This window comes from Arvicanthis niloticus, chromosome 19, assembly GCF_011762505.2.
Source record: "Arvicanthis niloticus isolate mArvNil1 chromosome 19, mArvNil1.pat.X, whole genome shotgun sequence".
NCBI classification, from domain to species: Eukaryota; Metazoa; Chordata; class Mammalia; order Rodentia; family Muridae; genus Arvicanthis; species Arvicanthis niloticus.
Window position 1 is genome coordinate 46761174 of NC_047676.1, and position 24415 is coordinate 46785588.

Genomic DNA, 24415 nt, shown 5'->3' on the forward strand with positions numbered 1-24415 from the left:
TTTGGTTTGTCAAGTGTCCCAGGCAATTTTATGCACCAAAATGGTGTGTGTATTTTTAGAATACCTTTATAATATGGATTAAAGGTTAAGGCTTCATTACATAAGCAACAGGATGCAAGGTACGCAATCATAATAAGACAATATCTTATGAGGCAACTTTAAATTTAGCAGCTGCATCATTGGATTTCTTTGCATTCCTGAAAGAATTTGCAAGTAAATAACCAGGTACTTTATCCCTTATCGTCACAGAAATAGGAGCGAGTGAGTTCTACTGTACAGCAGCCCAGAGTTGTATAAAACTATTAGTACAGAGAAACAAAAACAAAACAGAAACATAACCTTCATTTGGTACAGCCTTGTTTTGAAACCAAAGTCCTGACCTATGATGTCATTTCTGGAACAGAAAAGCAGAAGTAATTTTCTACATTTTGGGGGGGGGGTGGTTTTAAGATGTTTAGATACCTAATCTTTTTAAGGAATTACTTGAACTCCTTTTATTATGTTGGAAACTCTAGGCACAAAAAACGCAGTTACACTTATATTCCAACTTTTGAATCCTCGGCCCATATTTTTCCTCATCATAGGCAGCTTAAAAATGATCAAACAGGGCTGGAGAGATGGCTCAATGGTTGAGAGTACTGACTTCTCTTCCAGAAGAGCCAGGTTCAATTCCCAACACCCACATGGCAGCTCACAACTGTCTGTAACTCCTGTTCTAAGGGATCTGACGCCCTCATACAGATATACATATATACAGTCAAAATACCAATGTACATAAGATAAAAATAAATTATAAAAATTAGGAAATTAAAAATAAAATACCAGGCAAAGTAGATCATGAAAACATATGCCTTCCATATCAAGTCCCAATACTATCATTAAGTCTTAGGTTTATAGCTCTTTTTATGGTCTTGGAAAGTTTCCAATAGTCTCTTGTCCACTGTCCCCTCTGCTTGGCAGGGGTAGGTATTGGCACTCTCCATGTTGCTGATGTCGTCAGCCCAGTCAGATGACTGCAGAAGAGGCTCATTATTCAATGTTCTTCAAGTCTCTGCTCTGATTTTGAGTCATAGCTGTTGGAGTTAGAGACTAGGGCAAGTAAGTCTTGAGCTCTACAGGAGCAATAGGATAGGAGGACAGGCCCGCTGGATCTTAAGTGCAATTAGAGGGCTACATAGGGGGGCTTCGCTTTGGATTGCAATGAGTTGGGAAGCTAAGGGCAAAGGGAGGTCTTCGTTCCTACGTAGGGTGGAGGACACTCTTTCTTCCCTCCATAACTGATGGCAAGCCTGAACAAGGCATGGAAGGATCCTTAAGGATCGGCTACCTCGGAGTGGCATGTGATCTGACAGCCACAGAAATACACTGAACCAGTCCTTTCATCGGCGGGTCCCCTCAGTCCGGCGCCCCGAAACCCTCGCCACCACCCGGCCCTCAAGCCATTCCTGCGGCAGCGTGCACGCGGAGCCGAAGCCCTGGAAGGGCATGGAGTCGTTTCCCGCGCCTCGCCTCGTAGGCCGCGTGCCGAACCAGACCCGGCGCGGGCTCGTACCCGGCCGGGCTGCGCGCGCTCCCGTCCCGCGCTGAGGGTTCAGACCCCGCCGCCAGGCCGCAGAGGAGCTGGGCGGGGCCGCCTGCAGCCGGAGCGCGCGGGCGCCGGCGCCGGGCAGGAAGACGCGGGCGGCCGAGTGTGCGCAGGCGCGCGGCGCCCCGCCTCCCCAGCGTCGGTCCGGGCGGGCGGCGCGAGCCCTCCCACTCTCCCCCGCGCCGCCTCACGGCTGCGGCCCTCGCTTCACCCCGACGCCCGGCGTGCGCGCCTGCCCGCTCGCCCGCCCGCCCTCCCGCAGGCCCGGGGCTTCAGCCCGCTCGTCCGCCGCCGCTCGCCGCGGCCCCGCTCGCGTCCACGCTGCCTCCCGGGCCGGCGCGGCCGCGGGCCACCGCTGCCCCTCCCGCCGCCACCCCGCCCCCTCCCCGCCTGTTTCGCCCGCCCGCCGCCGCTCCGGATGAGGTGATGGCAACGGCCAACTTCGGCAAGATCCAGATCGGGATTTACGTGGAAATCAAGCGCAGCGATGGTGAGCCGCGTCTCTGGCGGCGCCGGGCCGGCCGCCCCTTTGATTGCTCTACGGCTTGTGGGGGCGGGAAGGCGGCGGCCCGGCGCTTTTGTGTGCGGCGTTGTGCGGGTGAGGCGGGCGTGGGGTCCGCCCGGGCGCCGCTGCAGTGCGGGGCCCCGGCCGCAGGGCGGGGGCCGCTCCCGGGTTCGCTGTCCTCTCCCCCGGGGGACTCCGTTAGGGCTGACCGTGCCTCGCGCTGCCCCGGCTCTGTTTTTTTTTTTTTTTTTTTTTTTTTTTTAACCGGTGGCGTGGCGAGGGTGATAGCGTGAAGATCGGGGGTTTGAGCACCGAGTGACCCGACTGGCAGCCCGAGGCCGTTGGGGAGCCATCCGGTTGTTTTTAACTGCTCTCCGGTTGTCTGGCCGCTTTGCCTATCCTCCCCTAAGCATGCGGCTTTCTTTTGCTGGCCCAGGTGCAGAGAAGGCTGCACTCGGCCATGAAAAGGGGTGGGGGAGTAACGGAAAGAAATACTCGATACACTTCTCCAAGGTGATGATACTGAAAGGGAAGGGGAGGATGGAGGCCGTCCACGGCAGACACTACTGAGAGGGTGGGGATGGGCGACCGGATGTTGATATTTTCACACCCTCGGGAGGTAACTGAGAAAAGTGTAAGGCGAGGTGAAGAGACATGTTTAATTCAATTTTTTTTTAACATCCATAGGCTTATGGATGTTGTTGTAGGTTCCTCTTAGGGGAGGAAATATTTTTGTCACTTCTAAGTGTAAGGTGAAAATCATCTATATTGTAAAGGAAATACTGAGTATAAGGGGATGAATGAAATGATAAATGCTAGTGTTAGGAGTTGATTCTTGACTGCATCTCACTTGTACCCAATTCCTTTTACTTCTTTATGGCCTAGTCACCATCTTTTACTCCAGTTAGTAAGGGCATGGCTATGACACCCACTTCTTGGTTTCTACCAAATTTGACCAAGTCACATCAGTATACATGAGTAGATTGGTCTTCCTGTTATTTACGATGTGTTGGAAGACCTTAGATGGATGATTTTTCCCCTCCCTCTTTGTATCTGAAGTAATTTGGTTAACTGGAAGGGTTATCTTGTGTATGAGAAGATAGGTTGTAACTTGTAGAGCTTTAGAAGCTATCAAATGGGAAAGGGATGCTTTACTTGGATTGGAGTTTATCGATTCTCTGCAGATTACTTTCTTGTAATCATGCTGTCTAATGCCATTTTCTATTTTGGTGAACATGGGTTGGCTGTATATCAACAAATGTAGGACTTTTCGTGTTAATTTAAAACTTGTAGTATAATAAAATGTATGCTCTTTACAGTTAACGGTCAACTATGGCAGTTACTGAAATCGTTACAGAAATAACTAGAGTCAAGAGATTTCTGTTTCTATTTGAGATGCCATTTTTTTTTTTATTATGTTTTGGACTTGAAGTAGTTTTGGTTCTTTGGTGATTCTAGAATATAGGTTTATAATGTTCTTTCAGTCTTTAGCTTCAGCCTATAGCAGAAATTGTGGTACACAGAAGTTTTATATTCCAAGTTAGAGTAACCTAGACAGCATTTCAAGTGTTTTCCATCAAGAAGTAGGGTAAGTCTGTACAGTGTGAATTGTCCTGATAGTGTAAATACTTACATGGCTCAGATGTGAGAGCGCCAAAGTAGGTAACTTTTTGACAACAACATTTAGAATTTCTTAGTTTTAGAGACCTTACGATCTCCGGCTGGCCTTGAACTTGTTTTGTAGCCGAACAGCTCCTGCCTCCACTTGAGTGTCAATTTGTGAGGTTTTGGGAATCCAGCATTCACTATTGAGCTACATCCTCAGCCCTGAAAAGCTGGCGACTTTCAAAGGAAACAGCTGGAATTGAAAGAGTTCAACTTCATTTGTATGAGATTCCTCCATGTGCTCCCTATTTTCACCTTAAAGAGGCTGTTTTTGTTTCCTTCTAGAACAGATCTGTGACTGGATAAAATACTAGTGGTTATTGTAAAAACTAAAATTAAATAAACCTAGTGGTTGAATAAACACTGATATCCCGAAAACTCAAATCCCAGGAGTAAAGAAAGAAGGGCCACTTCAGCCTACTGTTCACAGTGTAAATAGATACTGTGCTGCACGGATGACTTTGTCCCTGACTAGCTTTTCCTGTCAATGATAGCCATGTATTAAAAGATTCCAAAGGCCAAATCATAAACCAAAATGGGCCTATTCGTATCTTTGAAGATCCTGCAAAAATGCTAATCCCAGTAAGTCCTCACTGATGATTAAAACCAGCTTACCAGTGGGCTTCTGAATTCCTAAGTCATGCTGTATCATTCATGAGACAGCATATTTCCTTAAGCATTGATACTTAGAACTATACTGCTTAATATGTTTTCAAACTATACAACTAAAGTAGACATTCAATGTAGAGCAGTGGTTCTCAGCCTGCGGGGGAGGGGTTACATATCAGATATCTTGCATACCAGATATCTACATTATGATTCATAACAGTAGCAAGATTACAGTTATGAAGGAGCAATGAAGTCATTTTATGGTTGGGGTCACCACGACAAGAAGACATATATTAAAGGGTTGCAGCCTTAGGAAGGTTGAGATCCACTGAGATAGAGAAGGCAATGGAGGCATGTGAACATACCCATACTCACTTCAACCAGAGCCAGGATATTACAGGATTAAAATACTTAATGGCCTTAGGAATTGCTTCAGTACATCTGTCATAACCCCAACATTCATGTGGGTAACAGGTAAGTGCATTGCTTATTGTTAGATGTTTGTTTTCAAATGTTTAGGGCTGGTGAAAAGATTCAGCCTGATGGTTTGAACTCAGTCTCCAGGACATTGATGGTGGGAAGAGAGGACCAACCCAACCCCTTCCAGTTGTTCTTTGACCTCCAAATGCCTATGGCATGTGCATGCACAAATACACACACACACACACACACACACACACACACACACACACACACACCGGGGTTGGGGGGAGAATAATGTACAAAATTTAAAGTCCTTTTAGCCAATCAAGTGTAATTTTATCAGGAGGTGGAGCCCCATCTATCTATGCTCATTTTGTGTTACTACCTTCCAATTGGGGATCCCCTTCCCCATGGCCTCTCAGGTCAGGATCCTCTTCTGAGTGAAGTGAAGGGATCTAAGGTCAGGTTGGTTTACTGGTTGTTTGGGTTTTATTTTGTTTTATTATGCCTTTTTCCCCTTCGTAGTATTCTGAAGTCAGATATGGCAAGAATTTGGCTCTGAATCTTAGAGATTGCTATTGGTCACAGGCAAACTGGTATGAAATTAGCAGGTTTCTTAAAACGAGACAACTCTATTTTCTGACACATGTCTTACTTTCTTGGATATGTCTTACTATTACTTGATTCCAGTCCATTTGGAGTTCGTTGACTCTAAAAACTACAGTTATACAGATGCATAGCTAGATAGCCTTCATTGGGAAAAATACTTTTTTTTAAAGCTGTACTATTAAAATAAAAGTTGTGATACCAGTGACTGATTCCCCTTTAGGGGACTGGGCATAGCTGAGAAATGCTGAATGCCTGAAAAGTGTAGCTGAGGTGCTGTTGGTCTTTGGAGGTCTCTTAGTTATGCCTTAATATAATGGGAATATTAAAATTTTCAACTAAGAAAATCTTGAAAGATTATTTAATTCTCATTTTGTATAAATGGAAACTGAGTCACAGGTCAGCATGAGTAACCTGTCTAGATTGTTTGGGGTAAGTTAACCTGTTTTGCATAACAGAAACCTGGCTGCCCAGAATTAGTTTGAGAAAGGAATTCTCTGTTCTTTGGACTTATAAAGCTTCTTGCAGCCTGGTCAGCATGAGGAAGATTGTTTCTTGCTCGTGGAAAAAGCACCACAGAGCATTGTGTAGAGCCACATTGTGTGATAAATAATCGTTACTAGAGTGTCACAAGACAAAACTGTAGGAGAAAAAGATTCTTGTTTCTTCGACTCTGAGAAAACAGTGTCTTCAGAGAAGGTGGGGATTTTAACCCTGAGACACCTCTCCATCCAGCCCCGGAGATGGGGATTTTAAAGGCCATTAGTAATGTGGAGCTTGGGGCAGATAGTCTTTTTTTTTTTTTTTTTTTTTTTTTGGTTTTTCGAGACAGGGTTTCTCTGTGTAGTCCTGGCTGTCCTGGAACTCACTCTGTAGACCAGGCTGGCCTCGAACTCAGAAATCCTCCTGTCTCTGCCTCCCAAGTGCTGGGATTAAAGGCGTGCGCCACCACCGCCCGGCGTAGATAGTCTTACTAAGATTTTTAAATGACCCAATTCTTTACATGCTTTGCCATTTATTCTACTAATTCATCCTTACATATCATTTAATGGATTTCTAATGAAGTCATACTTCAAATAATAAAAGTGGACAGTATATGAATGCAGTTGTAATTATGCGACTGTTGTGGCAATAGGACAGAATGGGTGGTTTTGTAGATTGGTCATTTCCTTTTGCAGGTGACTAAGGCAGTAATGCTTTGGTGTTGTTTTTGTTAGACATAGTTGTCCATGTGCTTTTAAGCATATTATCTAATTGGGTTCTTACATGGCATATGAAGCATAAAAGGCAGGGTAGGAAAACAACAGATGAAACATTTCATGGGTGTGGAATCAGAATTGGCCAAGCTCACATGGTTCAAAGAGGACAGAGCCTGTCCAGATGCTAACTTGCCATTACTAAGTGTAGCAAATGTTGTTATTGACAATAGGAAGTTTTGTACTTTGTGAATATTAATTTTTTTTCTGAGATATACAGACCCCTGCAACAGAATTCCCTCCACTACCACCAAAGAAGCTTAGACAGCTATCAGTTTATGACATAGTTTAAATTTGCCAAATTGGTGAAATCAATTTCTAACATTTTGTCATTTATAAAGACAAAGAATTAATAATTGAAGGTTTTTAAGAGTCACCTTTCCTTCCACCAGTTATCACAAAAAGTATCTGTTTACCTACCTGTCATCTATTTATCCATCCATCTACCTATCTACCTATTATCTATTCATCGATCCATCCATCATCTAGCTATCTATCTATCTATCTATCTATCTATCTGTTGTCTAACCATTCCATTCTATGATAAATTGGGGGGAGTTAGTACATTAACTTTTATTGTCAAGTGCATGTACTTTAATTTTGGAGGAAACAGGAAAGAGGCAGTTAAACTGTCCTTGTTGAAACACAGAAAAGCAAACTAGAGTGGAAACCCAGAATAGGATAAAGGACTCAGGATGCATTCTTTGTAGTCACATGTATATTTACCATTAATATTAAACTTACCAGCTGGTTGTGGTGATGAAGGTTTATAATCTCTAGAATGCAGCACTCTGGAGGGAAGCTGAGGCAGGAGGATCTCGGCAGGTTTGAGGCTAGTCTTGCCTTCATGGTGAGGCCCTGTATCAAAACATGAAACAGCAACAAAATTACTGTAATCTTTTGCAAAGCTTAGTTATTGAATTCAGCCACTTTCTGATTTCATATCCTCTGCTCTGTAACCTAAAGTAATTGCTTAAGATGTTTGCTTGTTGTGAGATCAAAGCAAATTCTTACCCTAAAGGACAGACATTTCAACTCTGGATAAAAACTGAGTTTTTCTCTTCTGGTCAACTTGTAGAAAAAATGCAGTTCTCGTTCTGTCACACTCCAGCTTTTTTAAAAAAAGCTAAAGTAGTACTATTTTAGGTGGAGTATCTCTGATATAAGAATCTGCAGTCCGAAACCTGGAACTTTGACTACTTGATGTGATATTGAAATTTGATAACTGGTCTTATATAAAGAGTTACAGTCAAAACACGGGCACATTAAAAAAATCAAATCAAATTAACTTACCTTTATGTATGTAAGATATATATATACATATATATGTATATATATATATATAACATATATATATATATGTTAAATGAATATATATAACATATATATATATATATATATATATATATATATATATATGTTAAATGAACTTGAGGATAGGGTCTTCAATACATCTCATTATGTGTGTGCAGATGAGCATCTCCAGTGAGACATACTGAGCCTCTTTGGTTCAAAACTGAAGTAGATAGAAGAGGGGAAGAGTGGCCAGTACTCTGTTCAGCTTGCAGCACTCACATGGCAGCTTCTAACAGGCTATAATTCAGTTCTGGGTCGTGCAACACCCTCAGAAATGCATGGGTGCGCAGACATACATGCAGGCAAGACGCCCTTACCCATACCTTGCAAACAAAAGTCAAATTTTAAAAATTAAATAAAAATATTTTCTCATACTAGACATTTAAGTGCTTAGGAATGCATAGATGCTGTGAATGCCGTGCCACACAGATAATATATAGAAGAAAGTAAATCAAAGTGTGTGGACAGGGAGATCTGGCCTAGTGAACACGGGATGAAACAGTCTCTCAACTCACTGTTGGTTAATTGTGTTAGCTTTTTGTTGTATTCAAAGAGTAAAATGAGGAGCAAATGTCTCTCTTAAAAGTCACTCTTATTCAGGAATGTAGCTCAGTGGTAGAGTGCAAAGCCTTGGGTTCAGTCATAAGCACTGTTGACTTGTTCAGAGTAAAAGTCGTATTTCCAAGGCTGAGAGTGTAGAACAGTGGTGGTAGGGCATTTGCAGGGCCTAGGTTCAGTTGCCTAACAGTGGAAAGCCGTTTCTAAATAGGGCCTTCCGTAGGTATTTCTTATTTCTGATAATTTTTTCTTTTTTTAAAATTGGTTATTTTATTTATTTACATTTCAGATGTTATCCCCCTTCCTAGTTTCCCCTCCACAAGCCCCTTATCCCTTCTTCCCTCTCCCCTGCTTCTGTGAGGATGAGCCCCCACTCACCCACCCACTCCTGACTCAGCGCCCTAGTGTTCCCCTATCCTGAGTTATCAAGCCTCCACAGGACCAAGAGGCTCCCCTCCCAGTGAAGGATTCCCAGATAAGGAATCCTCTGCTATATATCCAGCTGGAGCCATAGGTCCGGTCCGTAACACTCCCCCCTTCCCCCACCCCCACCCCATACCCTCCTGTACTCTTTGATTGGTGGTTTAATCCCTGGGAGCTTTGGGGGTCTGGTTGGTTGATATTGTTGTTCTTCCTATGGGGTTACAAACTCCTTCAGTTCCTACAGTCCTTGCCCTCACTTCTCCATTGGGGTCCCCACGATTGGTCCAATGTTTGGCTGTAAGCATTTGCATTTGTATTAGACCAGCTCTAGCAGAGCCTCTCAGGGGACAGCTATACCAGGCTCCTGTCAGTAAGTACTTCTTAGCATCAGCAGTAGTGTCTGGGTTTGGTGTCTACAGATGGAATGGATCCCTAGGTGGGGCAGTCTCTGGATGGCCTTTTCCTTCAGTTTCTGCTCCACTCTTTGTCCCTGCATTTCCTTTTGACAGGAAGAATTCTGGATTCATATTTTTGAGGTGCGTGGGTCATTATCCATTATAATAAAACTTGCAAATTTAAACACTAGAGTCCAAAGTATTTTGGAATATAGACCTTAAATGATTGTGGCATATCAAAATAATGAAATACCTATTTCTGTTTTTTATGACATTTCATTAAGTTATTCTATATCATACATTCAGATGTGTGTAGAAATTTAAAGAATAGGATCCTAACAAAGAAATAAATCACTTAATAGTCCTAGTAGACACATGCTGTTCTCTGTTTACAAATGTGTTGTTTTGAGTTAGGCTCTGCAGTTACACTTCCTGTGTCCCTCGTGCTGCTGCTTCCCTCGAGGACCCATATTTAGCTTACTACAGCGCTGTCATTCTTGATAGCCATGCCATTTGGATGCATTGGCATTACTTGATACTAGTGATCTACTATTCTTTATTTTCTACATCTTAATCTGTTCTAATTTCAAAAGGTGTAAACTGTAGTCCAGTTTTAGGTTTCTGGCAGACCATCATTGGCTCCTGACAGCTGTTTTTTCTTTAGAGAACCTGGGTTGGAGTCCTTAAAGACACAGACTAAGGAAGTAAGACGTGTTAGCCAGTAGAGTGTCTGTCTGCTGCCCAGTTGAGTGTGATTTGAGAGTAGACTCCCTTCACAGCTTGCCGAGTACTTCCCTAGTATATTTTATTTACTTTAAAAGTCTTTCCCTTCTTTTGTAGAGTTGGCATTAGTCTTTAACATACCATCTCTGCAAAGTTATTTTTAAAGGTAGGATCAGGAAGGAGTATGTGCATGGTTACATTTCGTGAACAAAATGTTTATCTGTTAGTTAGCTTCTGTCTTTTACACTTGATGTTTACTTCAGTTTCTTTCTTAAAAAGTTGACCCAAGCAGGAGGATCAATTGGAGACCAGCCAGCTATAAAGTGAGACCCTATGTCAAAGAGTTTAAAAGTCACTTGTTACTTTGATATTTGAAGATATCTGGTTTTCATGCTGTTTGCATGAGGAAGCAAGCCTCACACAGATTCTAGTGTGGGCCAGAATTGTGACCCATTATTTTAGAAAAAGTTGGATCTCCTAATGAAGGAGACCTGGCTAGACTTCATGGAGAGTAGAGTGTGATAGTGGAGGATGACTGTCTTGAGGGTTGGAGGAGGCAGCAGTCTGGCTTATGGCACAACATGGGGGAAGCTCCTGAGCTGGAAACACAGGGCTGTGTTGGTAAAGGGAATTTAAAATGTGGAAGGGTGAGAGATTTAAGATGACGGGGTGGGTGGGGTGCGGGGGAGGACTACCTAGAATACTTCATTAAAGACTTGGAAACAAAGGTAAGGTAAGGGTCTTGGAATTAGTTTCTAGGACACTTGGAAAGTCCTGTAGGACTTAATCTCCTGAAGTCGGTAATAGGAGTTAGCCAGTGATTAGTGATAGATTAGAGGGACAGTACTACAGAAAAAGACAGTTAGCTTGGATAAGAGTGCAGGGCTCTAGGGGGGTGAGCAATGATTATGAGGCAGATGAGATGAAAACATGGCAAGAAGAACCTTTGTTATGTGGTGGTCACTTGTGCTAATGAGTTTCACCTTTGGAAAGTCTGAGTGCAGCTTATAAGTATCTCTTTAGTTTTGTTTAATCAAAATAATCCTATTCATGAATACAGTGTAGAATACTATAAGCCTGGGTATGTTGTGACAACAAAGAGACTCTGGTTGCTTTTTGCCAGTGATATCTAAAATGAGTTTAAGGTATGGGACACTTCCAATAAATGTTTATAGACAGTAGCTTTAACAAATTACTTTGCCTTAAGACTGAGAAGACTGTCAGAATTCCTGGAATGGAATGGAAAGGAAGAATTCCAGCAGAAAAAAAAAATCATCTCTTTAAAAGATAAACTAAGTTTTAATTTATGTATGTGAGTGTTTTGTATGTCTGCACACTGGGCATAGGAGCCCATGGTTATAGATTATTGTGAGCTGTCATGGGTAGAATTGAACCCAGGACCTCAGCAAGAGCAGCCAGTGCTCTTAATTGCTGAGCCATCTTTCTAGCCACTAAAAAATAAAATACTTTGATTCTTGCGATGGGGCTGGGAGTGTGGCCCAGTTGCAGAATGCATGCTTAGCACCTGTACTTTCTACTTGATGTCCCCTGTCCTCTGCTTTCATGCACTGGCTCGCTCTTTAAACTTCTCTGTTCTTATTTTTGGCCTATGTTTTCCTGTGCTGTCATTTGCCTTCTCTCCTCTTCCTTGAGATTCTGTACTTTTCCGTGTTTAGAACATCTTAATTGCTATTTGAAATGACCTAGAAAGGGGTAGAGCAGAGCAGAGAGGGTTTGGGGGCAATGAAATTATTTTGGAGAATAGTATAATAATGGACATTTTCTAAAATCTACCGAAGTTCTATCACCAGGACTAAATCCTACTATAAGCTAGATAATGATGCGTGATTATAGATTAATTGTAACAGGTGTACCTGGTGCAGGATATTGATAGTGGAGGGTTTGTGAGAGAGGGAGGCATATGGGAAATCTTTGTGAACTTGCTGTGAACTTAAAGGGGGAAAGACATGTGCAAACTTTGTCTAGGCCTCTTTTGAAATCGTGGACCAATTAATGGTAATTATAATTAAGAATGAAAAATGAGTTAAAGCATGGAATTTAGGTTTGCTGTTTTTTAATTTTTTATTATAGAATTTCATATATGCTAGGCTGGCTCTGCTTGAACTCACTATGTCATGGGAGATGACCTTGAATTTAAGATCCTCCTACCTTGCCCTCCCCAGTGCTGGGATTATAGTTATGTGCTACCACATGCTGTTTATTCAGTGCTGGGGACTGAACCCACGGCTCTGTGAGCTAGGTCATTACTTTGCTGAAATTGTACATGCTAGGCAGTTCTCTATCAACTGAGCTATACCACAGCAGATTTTGTTTTTTTTTTTTTAAATAACATGTAGTCTTTTAGCTAATAGAAGAGTTGAGTTTGCTAACAGATAATTTCAAATGAGCTATATGTTGTAGTGGGAGGGATTCAGATATGTTTAACAATTGGAATAATAAATTTTTGAGTTTAGTCTATGGACATAGTGAGTTTATAGTTCAAATACTGTGGTGAATGCCCAAACATTGTGTCTTAAAGCATTATCCTTGAGATTGGCCAAGATTGAATATAAACCGGTTGAACAACAGCAGCTCTCTATAGAATAGCAGCTATAAGATAGAAGCACATGGAATCTATTTTCTGTTTAAGTTTGAGGAGCAGACAGCTTTAAAGTTGTGGACTTTTGGTTGTGGGGTCACTTTTACACATAAAGCCTGTGATATACTACTGTGGGGCACTAAACAGAAGTAGATAGATAAGGATTCACCTTTATTTAGCAAATGAGAAAACTTAGAGGCTTTTAGTGAGGTAAACCTTGGAATTTAATCATAAACAGCTCTTTGGAATACTGTTATTGGTTGTCTTAGTCAGGGTTTCTGTTGCTATGAAGAGGCACCAATACCACAGCAGCTTATATAAAATAAAGCATTTAGTTGGGCCTGTCTTACACTTTCAGAAGTTTAATCCATTATCATGGCCAGAAGTGTGGCAGTGTACAGGCAGACATGGTACTGGAGAAGGAGCTGAGAGTTCTGTATCTTTACTACAAATAGTAATAGTGCCACACTGGGCATGGCTTGAACTTATGAGACCTCAAAGCCTACCCTCTAGTGACACACCTCTTGCAGTGAAGCCACCCCTACTCCAACAAGGCTACATCTTCTAGTAGTGCCACTCCCTATGGCCAAGATTCAAGCATATGAGTCTATGGGGCCATTTCTATTCAAACCATGACATTGGTCAAAACATGTTTGTACTGTTTCAGTTAAAAAACTGACTTGTCAAATGTCATCTATAGATTAAAAGATAGGTGCTTAGCAACTGGATTGCCTCTAAAAATTCTATAGTTAAATTCCTTTTATATACTATGTCTGTGCTAGGGATCAGAATTCTAATCATTAATTATATGTACTCTTTCCATTTTCCTTCTTAGGGTTTAATTTGCCTTACCCTTACAGATATTGAAGGGGTTGGAGGGGCAGGGGAGTTTCTGTTGTTTGTTTTGTTTTGTTTTTCAGTTCATCCGACTAATATTTGTTGAATGACTGTGTATCCTTTTAGTTAGTGCTCTGAATGAAGGAAAGGGCATTTTAAAAGGCTGTCATGTCATCGGTAACAAAATACTAAACTGCCGTTGTACTTATTTAAATGTTATCTAGCTATATACTTTCTTCCAAAAATGGGATGCTAATCTCTAGTCAGTGCCCTTTAGGCCTCCCTGCTCACAAGACTCCGAGGCTTAGACAGGCAGATACTCTGTCATATAAAAAATTCTCATTGTCACAAAAATGTGCTCAATTACAGCTTGGAAAGAGTGCTGATATAATTGATCAGTTCAGGTCCCCATCTAATTTCCATGGTCTTCAGTTTTATTAAACCTATTGTTTTAGGATTATGTGTGGGTTGTTGATGCTTTTCTCCCCTTACAGAACCCTCCCCAAACAGTAGGTATTTCCTATGTTCTTCAAGTTGTAATTTTATTTTGAGTGATACATTGCTCTTAACCTTACATATTCTTATGCCTTTATTAAGGGCCATTATTTAAAGTAAGTAGAATTTCCTGTTTTCCTGCTACCCCCAAGTTTTTCTTTCTCAGCCTTTAAGGGTGCTTTGTCTGTTCTCTGAGAAATGATGTACCTCAGATTTTGCTCCCAAATCTGAAGTATTTCTCACATAGTTCTCTATATGTAGGTAAGGTGAATTCTCTTTTTAGCTTAGATAGGCTGGTTCTAGACATGGAGTGTTTGTATGTTATGTAATGGATTACTGAACATCTCTACTTGAGTGTTTCATAAATACCTCAAATTTAGTGAGCCCGTAACTGAATCAATCCCCAAATGTAGACGTATGTCTCTCATTACTTTCTTTATTCTTTTGCCTAACTTTGAAACCTAGTTGTCTTCATTGCTCTTTGTCCTGAACCTCATATCTATCCCGAATTGTCTTAACTGCTCAAGTATTCCTTTATCTTTCTGTATACCCCTGCATGTTACTTTGATCAGGTCTAATCTGAGTTGCAGCTACAGTTTCCTGAAGGTTTCTCCACCTTTGCGGAGTTCCTGTGTCCTGGTGATCCTGAGCAAGCCAACTCATGTGCTGTCATCATTCTTGCCACAGAATCACTGGGTATTCAGACATGCTGGCGACTCCTGCTTCTCCTTTTGGCCACTGTTAAGCATCCCAGCTTTCTTAATTCCTACCCTAGCGTGAATCCCAGCTTTATGTACTGAGTCCCTTTTGTTTATTCTGTCAGAATGCTCCTGAGAGGAGATTAACTGTCATTTTGTCTGGTCCACTCTATCTCCACTGTCTTGCAGATGGCGTGTACACAAGATTGCCTGTTTACCGAGTCAGTGATTACATGAAATAACTGTACTACTCTTTCTATATAAGTTTAGACATTCTAAAAAAGGTGGGGAGGGTTGTATTGCTTATCTCTAGCCATAAAAAGTATGACATGACAAAGTGGTATGTAGTATTGCTCTTAATGTATACTTTGTAATACCTATTTTGATTAGCAATATAGTCCTGTAGTTAACATTAAGTTCCAGAGAGCATGTGCATATATTGGTAAGTCTCCATCCTTTGCCCACCCCCATTTATCTTTTCAGTAGACAGTATTACCGACTTCTAGTTTAGTCCAGAGCTTTTTTTTTTTTTTCCCATGAAAGTGTGTGTGTGTGTCTGTGTCTGTCTGTGTCTGTCTGTGTCTATCTGTCTATCTCTCTATGTATCTATATTCAGGAGAGATATGTGTAATTATATACCTCCCTACACAGTAACTGTATAAGGTGATAACAATTTAGTTTAGTTTTCTGAGATGGACTCATTACTCTGCTATGTACCTCAGGCTGGCCTAGAACTCATGATAGACCTTTTACCTCAGCTTCACCCTGTACTAGGAATATGTGTGTGCCTTCCCGTCCCCCAGCATTTGAATACATAGAGTCATTCTTTTTCATGATTACATTTTAATAGTAACTGGATATACCAGTGTTTTATTTACTCATCTTTTATTGATCTGTATACTTGAGCCTTATTTGCCGTTACTGTATGAAGGGAGTACATGCATGTGCTGTGGCATGCATGGTGAGGTCAGAAGACAAATTGGGGAAGCTGGTTCTGTCCTCCCACTGTGTGTGTAGGTACTGCAGTTCAACTAAGGTTGTCAGGCATAGTGGCAAGTGCTTTGCTTTTATCTCCTTTATCCATCTTGCTCCCCCCCCCTTTTTTTTTTAATTAAAAAAGATTAAGTCAGTAAGGATTAAAATCCTTGAAGTTGAATCAGTGGTCAAAGAATTGTTTATTTTCAGTTTGCTGGAACTTCCCCCATTTGCCTTCCAATAAAGCCAAGCATTTACTTTGCTATTTGCAAAGTGCCTGCTTTGTTAGATCCCTCATCTGGCTTTTACTTGTAGGCATTGTTCTTAAGCTAACTTGGACTGGAAGCAGAGTTTCATTCTCTTTTTGAAATACCTTCAGTCGTGGTCTAAGATTTCCCCTCTCCCCTCTAGCAACGTTTGGGTCACCAATATTGCCTTATGACAAGCTGAAACCTAGGACTTCTGTACATCTCTCTCTCTCTGTGTCGTAATTAGCCTTTAGATGCTATGTGGGTATCAGTGTTTTTATAAGTGTTTATTATTGTTGTTATTTCCCCTAGTCACTCCCCTCCCTCCTAGTGAAAATTTAGTACCACAGATAACTGTGCATTAGTTTTTCTGCATGACCCTTCAGAATGCCACAGACTATTGTGATATCTGATAGGGATTCTCCTGAGAGCCATGTTTTTCACTCCCTTTACAACATTATCTTAATGGTGAGAAATTATGGTATATTGAGAAGCTTTTCTCTTGAGTTGCACTACTCCCAGAATAGCAGCCAGCTTACTTGATAACACTATTAGATAACCTCAAACTTGGTATGTATAAAACAAAACTCAGTAGTTGGACTTTTAGCCTTTCAGTCCACATTTGAGCTTCTATGAGTCCATGCTTTTGTATATCTAGATATGCAGGATTTTGTATTTTACTCAAACTGTTTAAGAGCTTGAAAGAATGGTTTTTGTCTCAATTCATCCAGGCACTGAAAGCAGAAATTTGAAAAAAAAAAAAAATTGCTTAGCTACCCCTACCACAGGTTTCCACTTGTGGTGTAGCGGGATTGTGGTGAGAAATTGCTGGGGAAGTAGTTATAACTATCGTGAGTGTTAAGTCACTACTTAAGATCCTCCATCTCTTGGTAGGGTGTGTTGAAGCACAAGAGAAGATCCCTCTACGTAGCTAGGGCTTGAATGGAACTTCCTTTGAGTAAGAATTTGAGCCAGGCAGCCGGAGGTGAGACTGCTCAGTGTATTCAGCAGGACGTCTGTGATGATAGCTCTTCAACATTTTGAGCCATCAGCAATGTTGTTTTAGCAACATTGGTGTGTAAAATCTTTTTCCTTAACAGAGCTATATTTTGGATGTTTTACACAGAAGGACATGTGAAGATGTCCTTTAAAGCTCTTCATTGTTTAGATTTACTTAGTTAATAAACCTTACTTAGCTTGGAAGCTACGTGAAGTGAGTCTTCAGATTTTTATGTGTTGTGTGTATGGTCGAGTGCACGCTACCTAGCGTATGCTTGTAGAGGTCAGAGGACAATTTTGTGCAGTAAGTTCTCTCCTTCCACCTTTAGGGATGTTCTGGAAGTAGAACTAAGGAATCATGCTTTCTTGTTGTTTTTTGTTTTGAGATAAGGTTTCTATGTATAGCTCTGGCTGTCCTGGACCTCACTCTGTAGACCAGGCTGGCCTTGAACTCAGAAATCCACCTGCCTCTGCCTCCTAAATGCTGGGATTAAAGGCGTGAGCCACCACTGCCCGGTGGGATCATGCTTTCTTGTCACCACATTAAATGGACATTTGTGCATTTAATAAAAAGTGGGTCATCCCCCTTTTCAGCTATAATCATAATCATTTTAGAAATTGAACTTTTATATTCTTTTTACAGTTGAATTTTAAATCATTACTTACCAAACTCCAACTATACAAAACATTAGCGAACCACAGTGATTTAATATCCTTTAAATTTACAGTGAACTCTTATAAATGATTGTTCTACTGTAGAGTGGTTCAGTTATCCCAGGACAACAGAAAACCCAAGTAGACCTTCAGCTTCCATGTCATCCCAGAGGAAGTCATAGTCCTCTTTATAACAGTGGACCGAAGATGAGAAAAAGTTGAAAAAATAATAATTTGTGTATAGTATGGATAAAAGTATCTCATTTTAAAGTTATCCTTCATGAAAATCTAAGCTATAGTGTGTCTTCTTTCCCCTGTGGTATCAAATGTTAGGTCTATGTATAAAACCTAAGAAAGACTACTAGAGCTTTTAGATTTGGTAATGACAGCATAAAGGTGAACCAAAATAGAAAGGACTCTTTGGCAAAATCCCATTCCCCAGGGATTTATTAAATAGCAACAGTACAGTTAGTTACCAGTGTCAGCTGACACATTATTTTGCCCTTTTATAATGGTGCTTTGTTCCAGCAGAGATGTTGACAGTGTGTTGCTTATAGTAGTCCTGATTAAGGACTTTATTCATCACTGCTTAGATTAGTTAACAAAACCTGGATATTTATTTGAGAGTTTGAATTATGCTGGACCTGCCTCCTCATCTGTGACTGTATAATCTGAAAATCTAGCTGATTCCTTTCTGGCCTTTTTCTTATTAGGTATAAATCTGTATTTTTGTTGTTGTTGTTGTTGTTGTTGTTGTTGTTGTTGTTGTTGAGCATAAACAGCTGTTAGGCAGTTAATAACTCAAGATGCAATCCATTGCTATTACTATGTACATAACAATGACTTTCATTTTCTAAATGATGCTTTTCATAGCATCCTTGATGGTTTTAATCTTTCTGTTCTAAGATAATATTTAGTAATCATTATTTTTCCAACATTTTAACGTTGTATAGTTAATGATAGTAGAGCATTTTATTGAAGTTTATTAGCAACAGTTTATCTTTAAGTTCCTGGAGAAACACGCCTTTTAGAATCCTTTGAAGAAAGGTATATTGTCTCTTTAAAACAAACAAACAAAATAAAAACTTGATACAGACCTCCTTAGGCCAAAAAAATATCTAATTAATATAAAATATTTTGCTATGATTGGAAAAATGCACTCAGATATTTCAATTTATATTTCACACTGGCAGTTGGTTCTTGTAACTAAATATAAAAATGATTAGAATCAATATCACATGTAATTGAGAAGCTAGACGTGATAGTAAGTACTTTCATCCCAAACTCAGAAGCTGTGGCAGGAAGGTTTCATGCTCAAGCAGTCTTGATTATGTAGCCAAAAACAGTAGGAGAAGGGAACAGGGAGAGAAAGGAAGAGACAAATGAAGAAAAGCCTTTAACAAGTCACCAGATGCAGAGTGGCAAAGTGTCTGATCAGGAGGAGTCTTATCTGGTTGGGAAGGGCTTTGAAGGAAGTCCTTTCAGATACATATTTACCAACTGCTTTAAGTAACATTCCCTCTGGAAACACCCAGGCATTTAATCTGAGTATGTAACTATAAAATTACAGTTTCATAATAAAAGCTACTTCTTTGTTCTGAGAATGAATATTTATGCATGCTTTTCTTTTCTCCTGCCTGAGACATAGGCAATATAATATAACTAAGTTTTATTAGCTTAATTTTAAAGGTCCATGTAAAATTGCAAGTGATGTAATCATATTATTGAAAATTTGAGGAGATTGCACATGGCTTTATTAATAAACTAGAAGTGTGTGTGTGTGTGTGTGTGTGTGTGTGTGTGTGTGTGTATTTTGCATGTGTGGAGGTCAGGACAACTAGTTGGAATTGTTTCCACTGTGTGGTTCCTTAGAGTTTGGTCTGGTCATCTCCATATCTAGCCTTGTCCAAGAATCTTATATTTAAATTTATTGGAATACAGGGTGTATTTTTGTTTTTTTTTTTTATTACATAGCTGTATATATGTGAATCACTGTGATTCCTTTTGTTTAAAGTATATGATTTTAAATTATATTTTAAAAGACAAATCATCAATTTATACCTCAAGTATAACCACTAGAGTTTGCCAACTCCAGAGGGTTTGGAAATCACCGTTATAAACAATTTTTATAACTTGTTTTATTTTACTAATTATTAACTTTTACATTTTGAGTATATATGTAAAATTTTTATCTTATTTGGATACTAAGGTGTTAATAAATGAGACAAGAAAATTTTATAGAGACATTTTAAGAATTTCTGATGAAATATTGTTACTTTGGGGGAAGACTTGTCATTTATATACTCAAGTATTCTCAACCTTATAATTTGAATAATTACACACAAAAACATTGAGTTTGTAATTCTAGGTACATAATAAACAGCTGCAACCTTCTTAAAAGCTGCTTGAATCTCAAAGGAATTTTTTTTCATGTTTGTTCTTTTTAAAATAAAACACATACCTGCTACATATTAAGTATTCTGCTTTTTGAGTGCTTGTAATGAGATTTTTGTCAGTACTCTTGATTGATTTATTTTGGCTCTTGCCTCCTGCATTTGCAACCAAATTATACTTTCTATGCTAGACAAGGTTTGTGCTAGCCTAATTGGTTGCTGGCATTTCTTAGCCTCACAGCTGCTGTGAATTCAGCTGTAAACTAGGAAACATATAATGGGGTCCTGTTCTCAGAGCCCAAAACGCAGTTGTCAACATGTGAAGCCTGTTTTTGACAGTTTGATAATTATATGAACTTTACAGATTAAAGATCACAATACCGGCTTGAAGGAATCATATTGATTTTTAAGTAATTAGAACATTACTGTAGAGATATTTAAGTAGAGTGAACATAAAATGACATTGAAATAAAGATTTGATTTCAAAATATTATCTATTTATTTAGCCAGTTATATTTTTATAAATTATCTTGATATCTGAACTTGTGGAATTTACTTTTTCGTTAGGATCAATCATGAAGTTGCCTGCCTGCCTGCCTTCCTTTCTTTCATCTAATACCTGAATTTTGGGCTAGGGAGATGGCCGAATTGGTACAAGCACAGACCTGAGTTCTAGCCCTAGACCACATGTAAAACATATAAGTTGGGCATTTATGGACTTGTAATCCTAGCACTGGAATGGGCAGAGAGGTAGACTCTCTGGAGCCTACTGGCCTGTCAACCTACCCTACTTAGTGAGTTTGGGGCCTCTGAGAGACCCTGTATCAAAAGAAGGGCATTTTCTGAAGGGTGGCACCAGTGGTTAGCCTCTGTCCTTTATATATATATGAACACACACACACACACTCTCATTCACACACTCCTTGACTTTCGACTTTGTTATAGTTCATCTGAGGATGATTAGTTTAATATATGTGAAAATGTTGTTGGTTCTTTGTCAGCAGAAACATACGAGTCTATTTTTGGGCAGTGCATAGGCATGATCCATTGGAGGCCAATGAGCTATTCCTTAAGAGTGATATGTGTGAAAATGCTGATGGGGAAGCTGTACAGTTAATTAAAAGGGAAGAAAATTTTGTGTATTAATTATCAACCCAAATTCTAACTAGCTTCAGTAGTGTAGCTGATGCAGTGAGTCAGTCATTTGTATATAAACACAATACTGTCATCATGCTTGGTCAGTGAGTGTCTTAGGGTTAATGTTGATGTGATGACACACCATGGCCAAAAGTAAGTTAGAGAAGAAAGGGTTTATTTGGCTTCCACCTCAACATTGTAGCCTATTACTGAAGGAAGTCAGGACAGGAACTCAAACAGGGCAGGAACCTGAAGGCAAGAGCTGATGAAGAGGCCATGGAAGGTGCTGCTTACTGGCTTGCTCCCCATACTGTGTTCAGCGTTTTTTTTTCTTGTAGAACATAGGACTACCAGCCCAAGGAATGAGCTGAGCCTGTTGTAGTAAATCTCCAACCCCAATGTGTAAAAAACATACAACCCAGTTATTTATTATATTTATAAGACGTACACTTAGATTGGGCAGATCTACCACTACACTAATCTGTTCTTCAGCTATGAGATCCCTTGCTACTTCAGCTTCTCTAGGCCTAGGCCATGTGGTTCTCTTCTGTCTTTCTTCCACCTCTTCTTCCTCAGTCCTTCTCCTTCCCTTCCTCCACTTTCTAAGACTTCCAGCCCCACCTTTCTTTTCCACTGCCCAATCACCAACTCTAGTCTTTACTTAACCAGTTAGAATGAGGAGGTTCACATGAAATCACCTGAGTATGTGATCACTCCTCGTGGGGGGCAGCCCCTTTTGAGGAAGCAGAATTAACATCAGAATACAAACAGCACCAGGGCAACCCACAAATTGAGCCCTCATCCATCAATCACTAAGAAAATGCCCTACAGCAGCATCTTAGGGAGGCATTTTCTCAGTTGAGATTCCATCCTTTCAGTTAACTCTTGCATGTGTCAAGTTGACATAAAACCAGCTGCACAATGAACAATAAATAAGCTCAAATTAGGTTTATTTGCAATGGTTTTTTTTAATCATTGTTTTCTGCTCAGTCCCTGTATTTTCTTCCAACACTTTTTAAATGCTTTAGTGCTCACTCAACACTAAGCCAAACAAGGTGGCAAATGTTAGAGGCTTTGAGAATGCATTGAGGACCTTGCTAGAAGTTTCCACTTGAATATGATTAAAGCATTGTCTTAGTTCACTCTTACTATACCATAACCAGGACCACATTAATTCACATTTCTGGAGGCTTGAAAGGCCAAGATTGTGTAGATCATCTGCCTAGGTTCTGTTAGGCTATCATACTACGTTATGCATGAAGGGAAAGTGGGGACAAGAAGGGGAAGCAGAACTTACTTAATAATCAGTTCCAGTAGCAACTAATCTCGTTAAGTGAGAAGGTGAGCTCCTACAGATGGTATTCAATTATTGATTAGCACCCTAGATTCCTCCTTGCGGCCCAGATGCTTCCACTGGACCCCTCCTCTGAATACTTTGCCTAAGGACTTAAGTGTGGGGTTTGGGAGGTGAGAAGATGAACCATATTCATTCAGATGGTAGCATTCTACACCTGACTACTCATTATCCTATATGCATACATATAAGAACAGTAATCTTATCTCAGGAGTCCGAGAGCCTTAACTCCTTCCAACTCAGAGCCAGTAAATCAAACACTTGCAAGATAGAACAGTGGGCAAGTCATAAGGTAAAATAGCTCCCAAATCAACAAAGAAGCCTCTTTTAAAGCTCCCAAAGCACCAGGATAAGGCCCCAGCTGCTCTCAGTGCTGTTGTTGGTGTTTCCTGCAGCTTTCTTGGGTGTTGGATGCTGCTGGTAGCCCTACTTGTTCTGAGGGCCTAGATAGTACTGATTGCTCTTCCATGGGTCTAGTAGGTGCTGCCCTCACGAAAGCTCTCCTTAGTAGTCCTTTCCTGCCTGGGCTCTCGATTGTTTCTTCATTTGAAATTTAGGTGATGGCAGTCATCATTGTGCTTAGCTATGCTCTTGAGAGTTGTGGCCTGAACTACACTTGGGTACTTTAGGCCTTTGCTGGAATCCTGGGGCTGTGACTGCATAGTGGAGACAGCTCTCAGGACTCCAACATAAAGTGTAGACAGAAGAAGAGTAGCTGCCAAGCCCATCTTTGGAATGTTTTTTTTTTTTTTTCTGTTGTTTCAGCCAGCTTTGTGTCACTGTGTCAAAATACTTGAAATAATGAAAGACGGTTTATTTATTTATTTATTTATTTATTTATTTTTGTTCACTGTTTCAAAGTTTCAGTTCATGGTCACCAGGCTTTGTTGCTTCTGGAAGACAGAACATTATGACAGGGAGGAGGAGGGATGATGTGGGGCAAAGGGACTGAATTCAAGATCAACTAAAGGCAAGGTGATGGGCAGGAGCAGAAGGTAAGGGAAGAGGTCCCTGGACCAGTAGTGTTACCATCTTTGGGGTTGGGGACCATTTTATATCCAGACTGCAACACCCATTGTCCTAATGATTAATATTTAGTTTTCTTTTTTGGAGCTAACATGTTTAGCTTAACTATACTTGTAGATGCTTCATGTACCTAAGATGAAAATTTTCTGAACTTTCTCTATTTTTGGCCTTTTTTTGTTTTTTGCTCTCAAACCAGTGTTAACAGTATGATTATACAGCCCCCTTTCTATTTGGTTTAGAAATCAGTTTGGCACTGTGGTGATGAAAACAGTACATTTAGGTTCTTTGCAATGAATATATTATAAGAGTGGAGTTAAATAAAAGAGAAGGGGCTGGCAAGATGGCTCACTTAATAAAGTGATTACTATGTTAGTATGAGAGTCTTAAGTAAGTCCCCAGCATCCACATTAAAAAGCTAGACTGGTAGTATGTGCTTATAATACCAGCTTTGGGAAGACAGAGATAGGCAGATCCTTGGAGCTTGCTGGCCTAGCGTAACAGTCCCAGGTTCCAGTAAGAAACTCTATCTCAAAAACAAGATGGATGCCTCTTGAGTAACCCCTTTGACATTTAGCCTTAAAAATGAATATATACACATACACACACACGACATCATTGATATTTAGCTTTAAAAAATGAATACACACACATACCTGACAATCTGCAAAATATATTGATGCAGTATTTCTCGTACACTTTTGTTTAAAATGTTAATTTCTTTGCCAGGCTTGGTGGTACACCCTTTAATCCTAGCACTTGGGAAGCAGAGGCAGGCAAATCTCTTGAGTTTGAGGCTTGGCTGAACTACAGAACAGATAGTACTACACAGGGAAACCCTGTCTTGAAAAACAAAACAAAGTTAATTGCTTTAACATCTCTAAATGCAGGTCTTTTCC

The 24415-nt window shown here is 40.3% G+C and overlaps 1 protein-coding gene across 4 annotated transcripts in view; it reads left to right on the plus strand.

Annotated features, from left to right (window-relative positions):
* Positions 1-1920: 1920 nt before the first annotated feature.
* The window catches only part of Kif2a (kinesin family member 2A), a 59204-nt gene continuing 36709 nt past the window's right edge, over positions 1921-24415 (plus strand). For 3 of the 4 annotated variants that reach the window (XM_034523219.2, XM_034523220.2, XM_034523218.2), the window contains exon 1: positions 1946-2075. In XM_034523219.2, coding sequence (XP_034379110.1) covers positions 2012-2075 — 64 coding nt within the window. In that variant the 5' untranslated portion in view covers positions 1946-2011. Of the gene's footprint in view, positions 2076-24415 lie in introns of all 4 variants that reach the window. The other variant, XM_034523221.2, reaches the window with a different exon arrangement.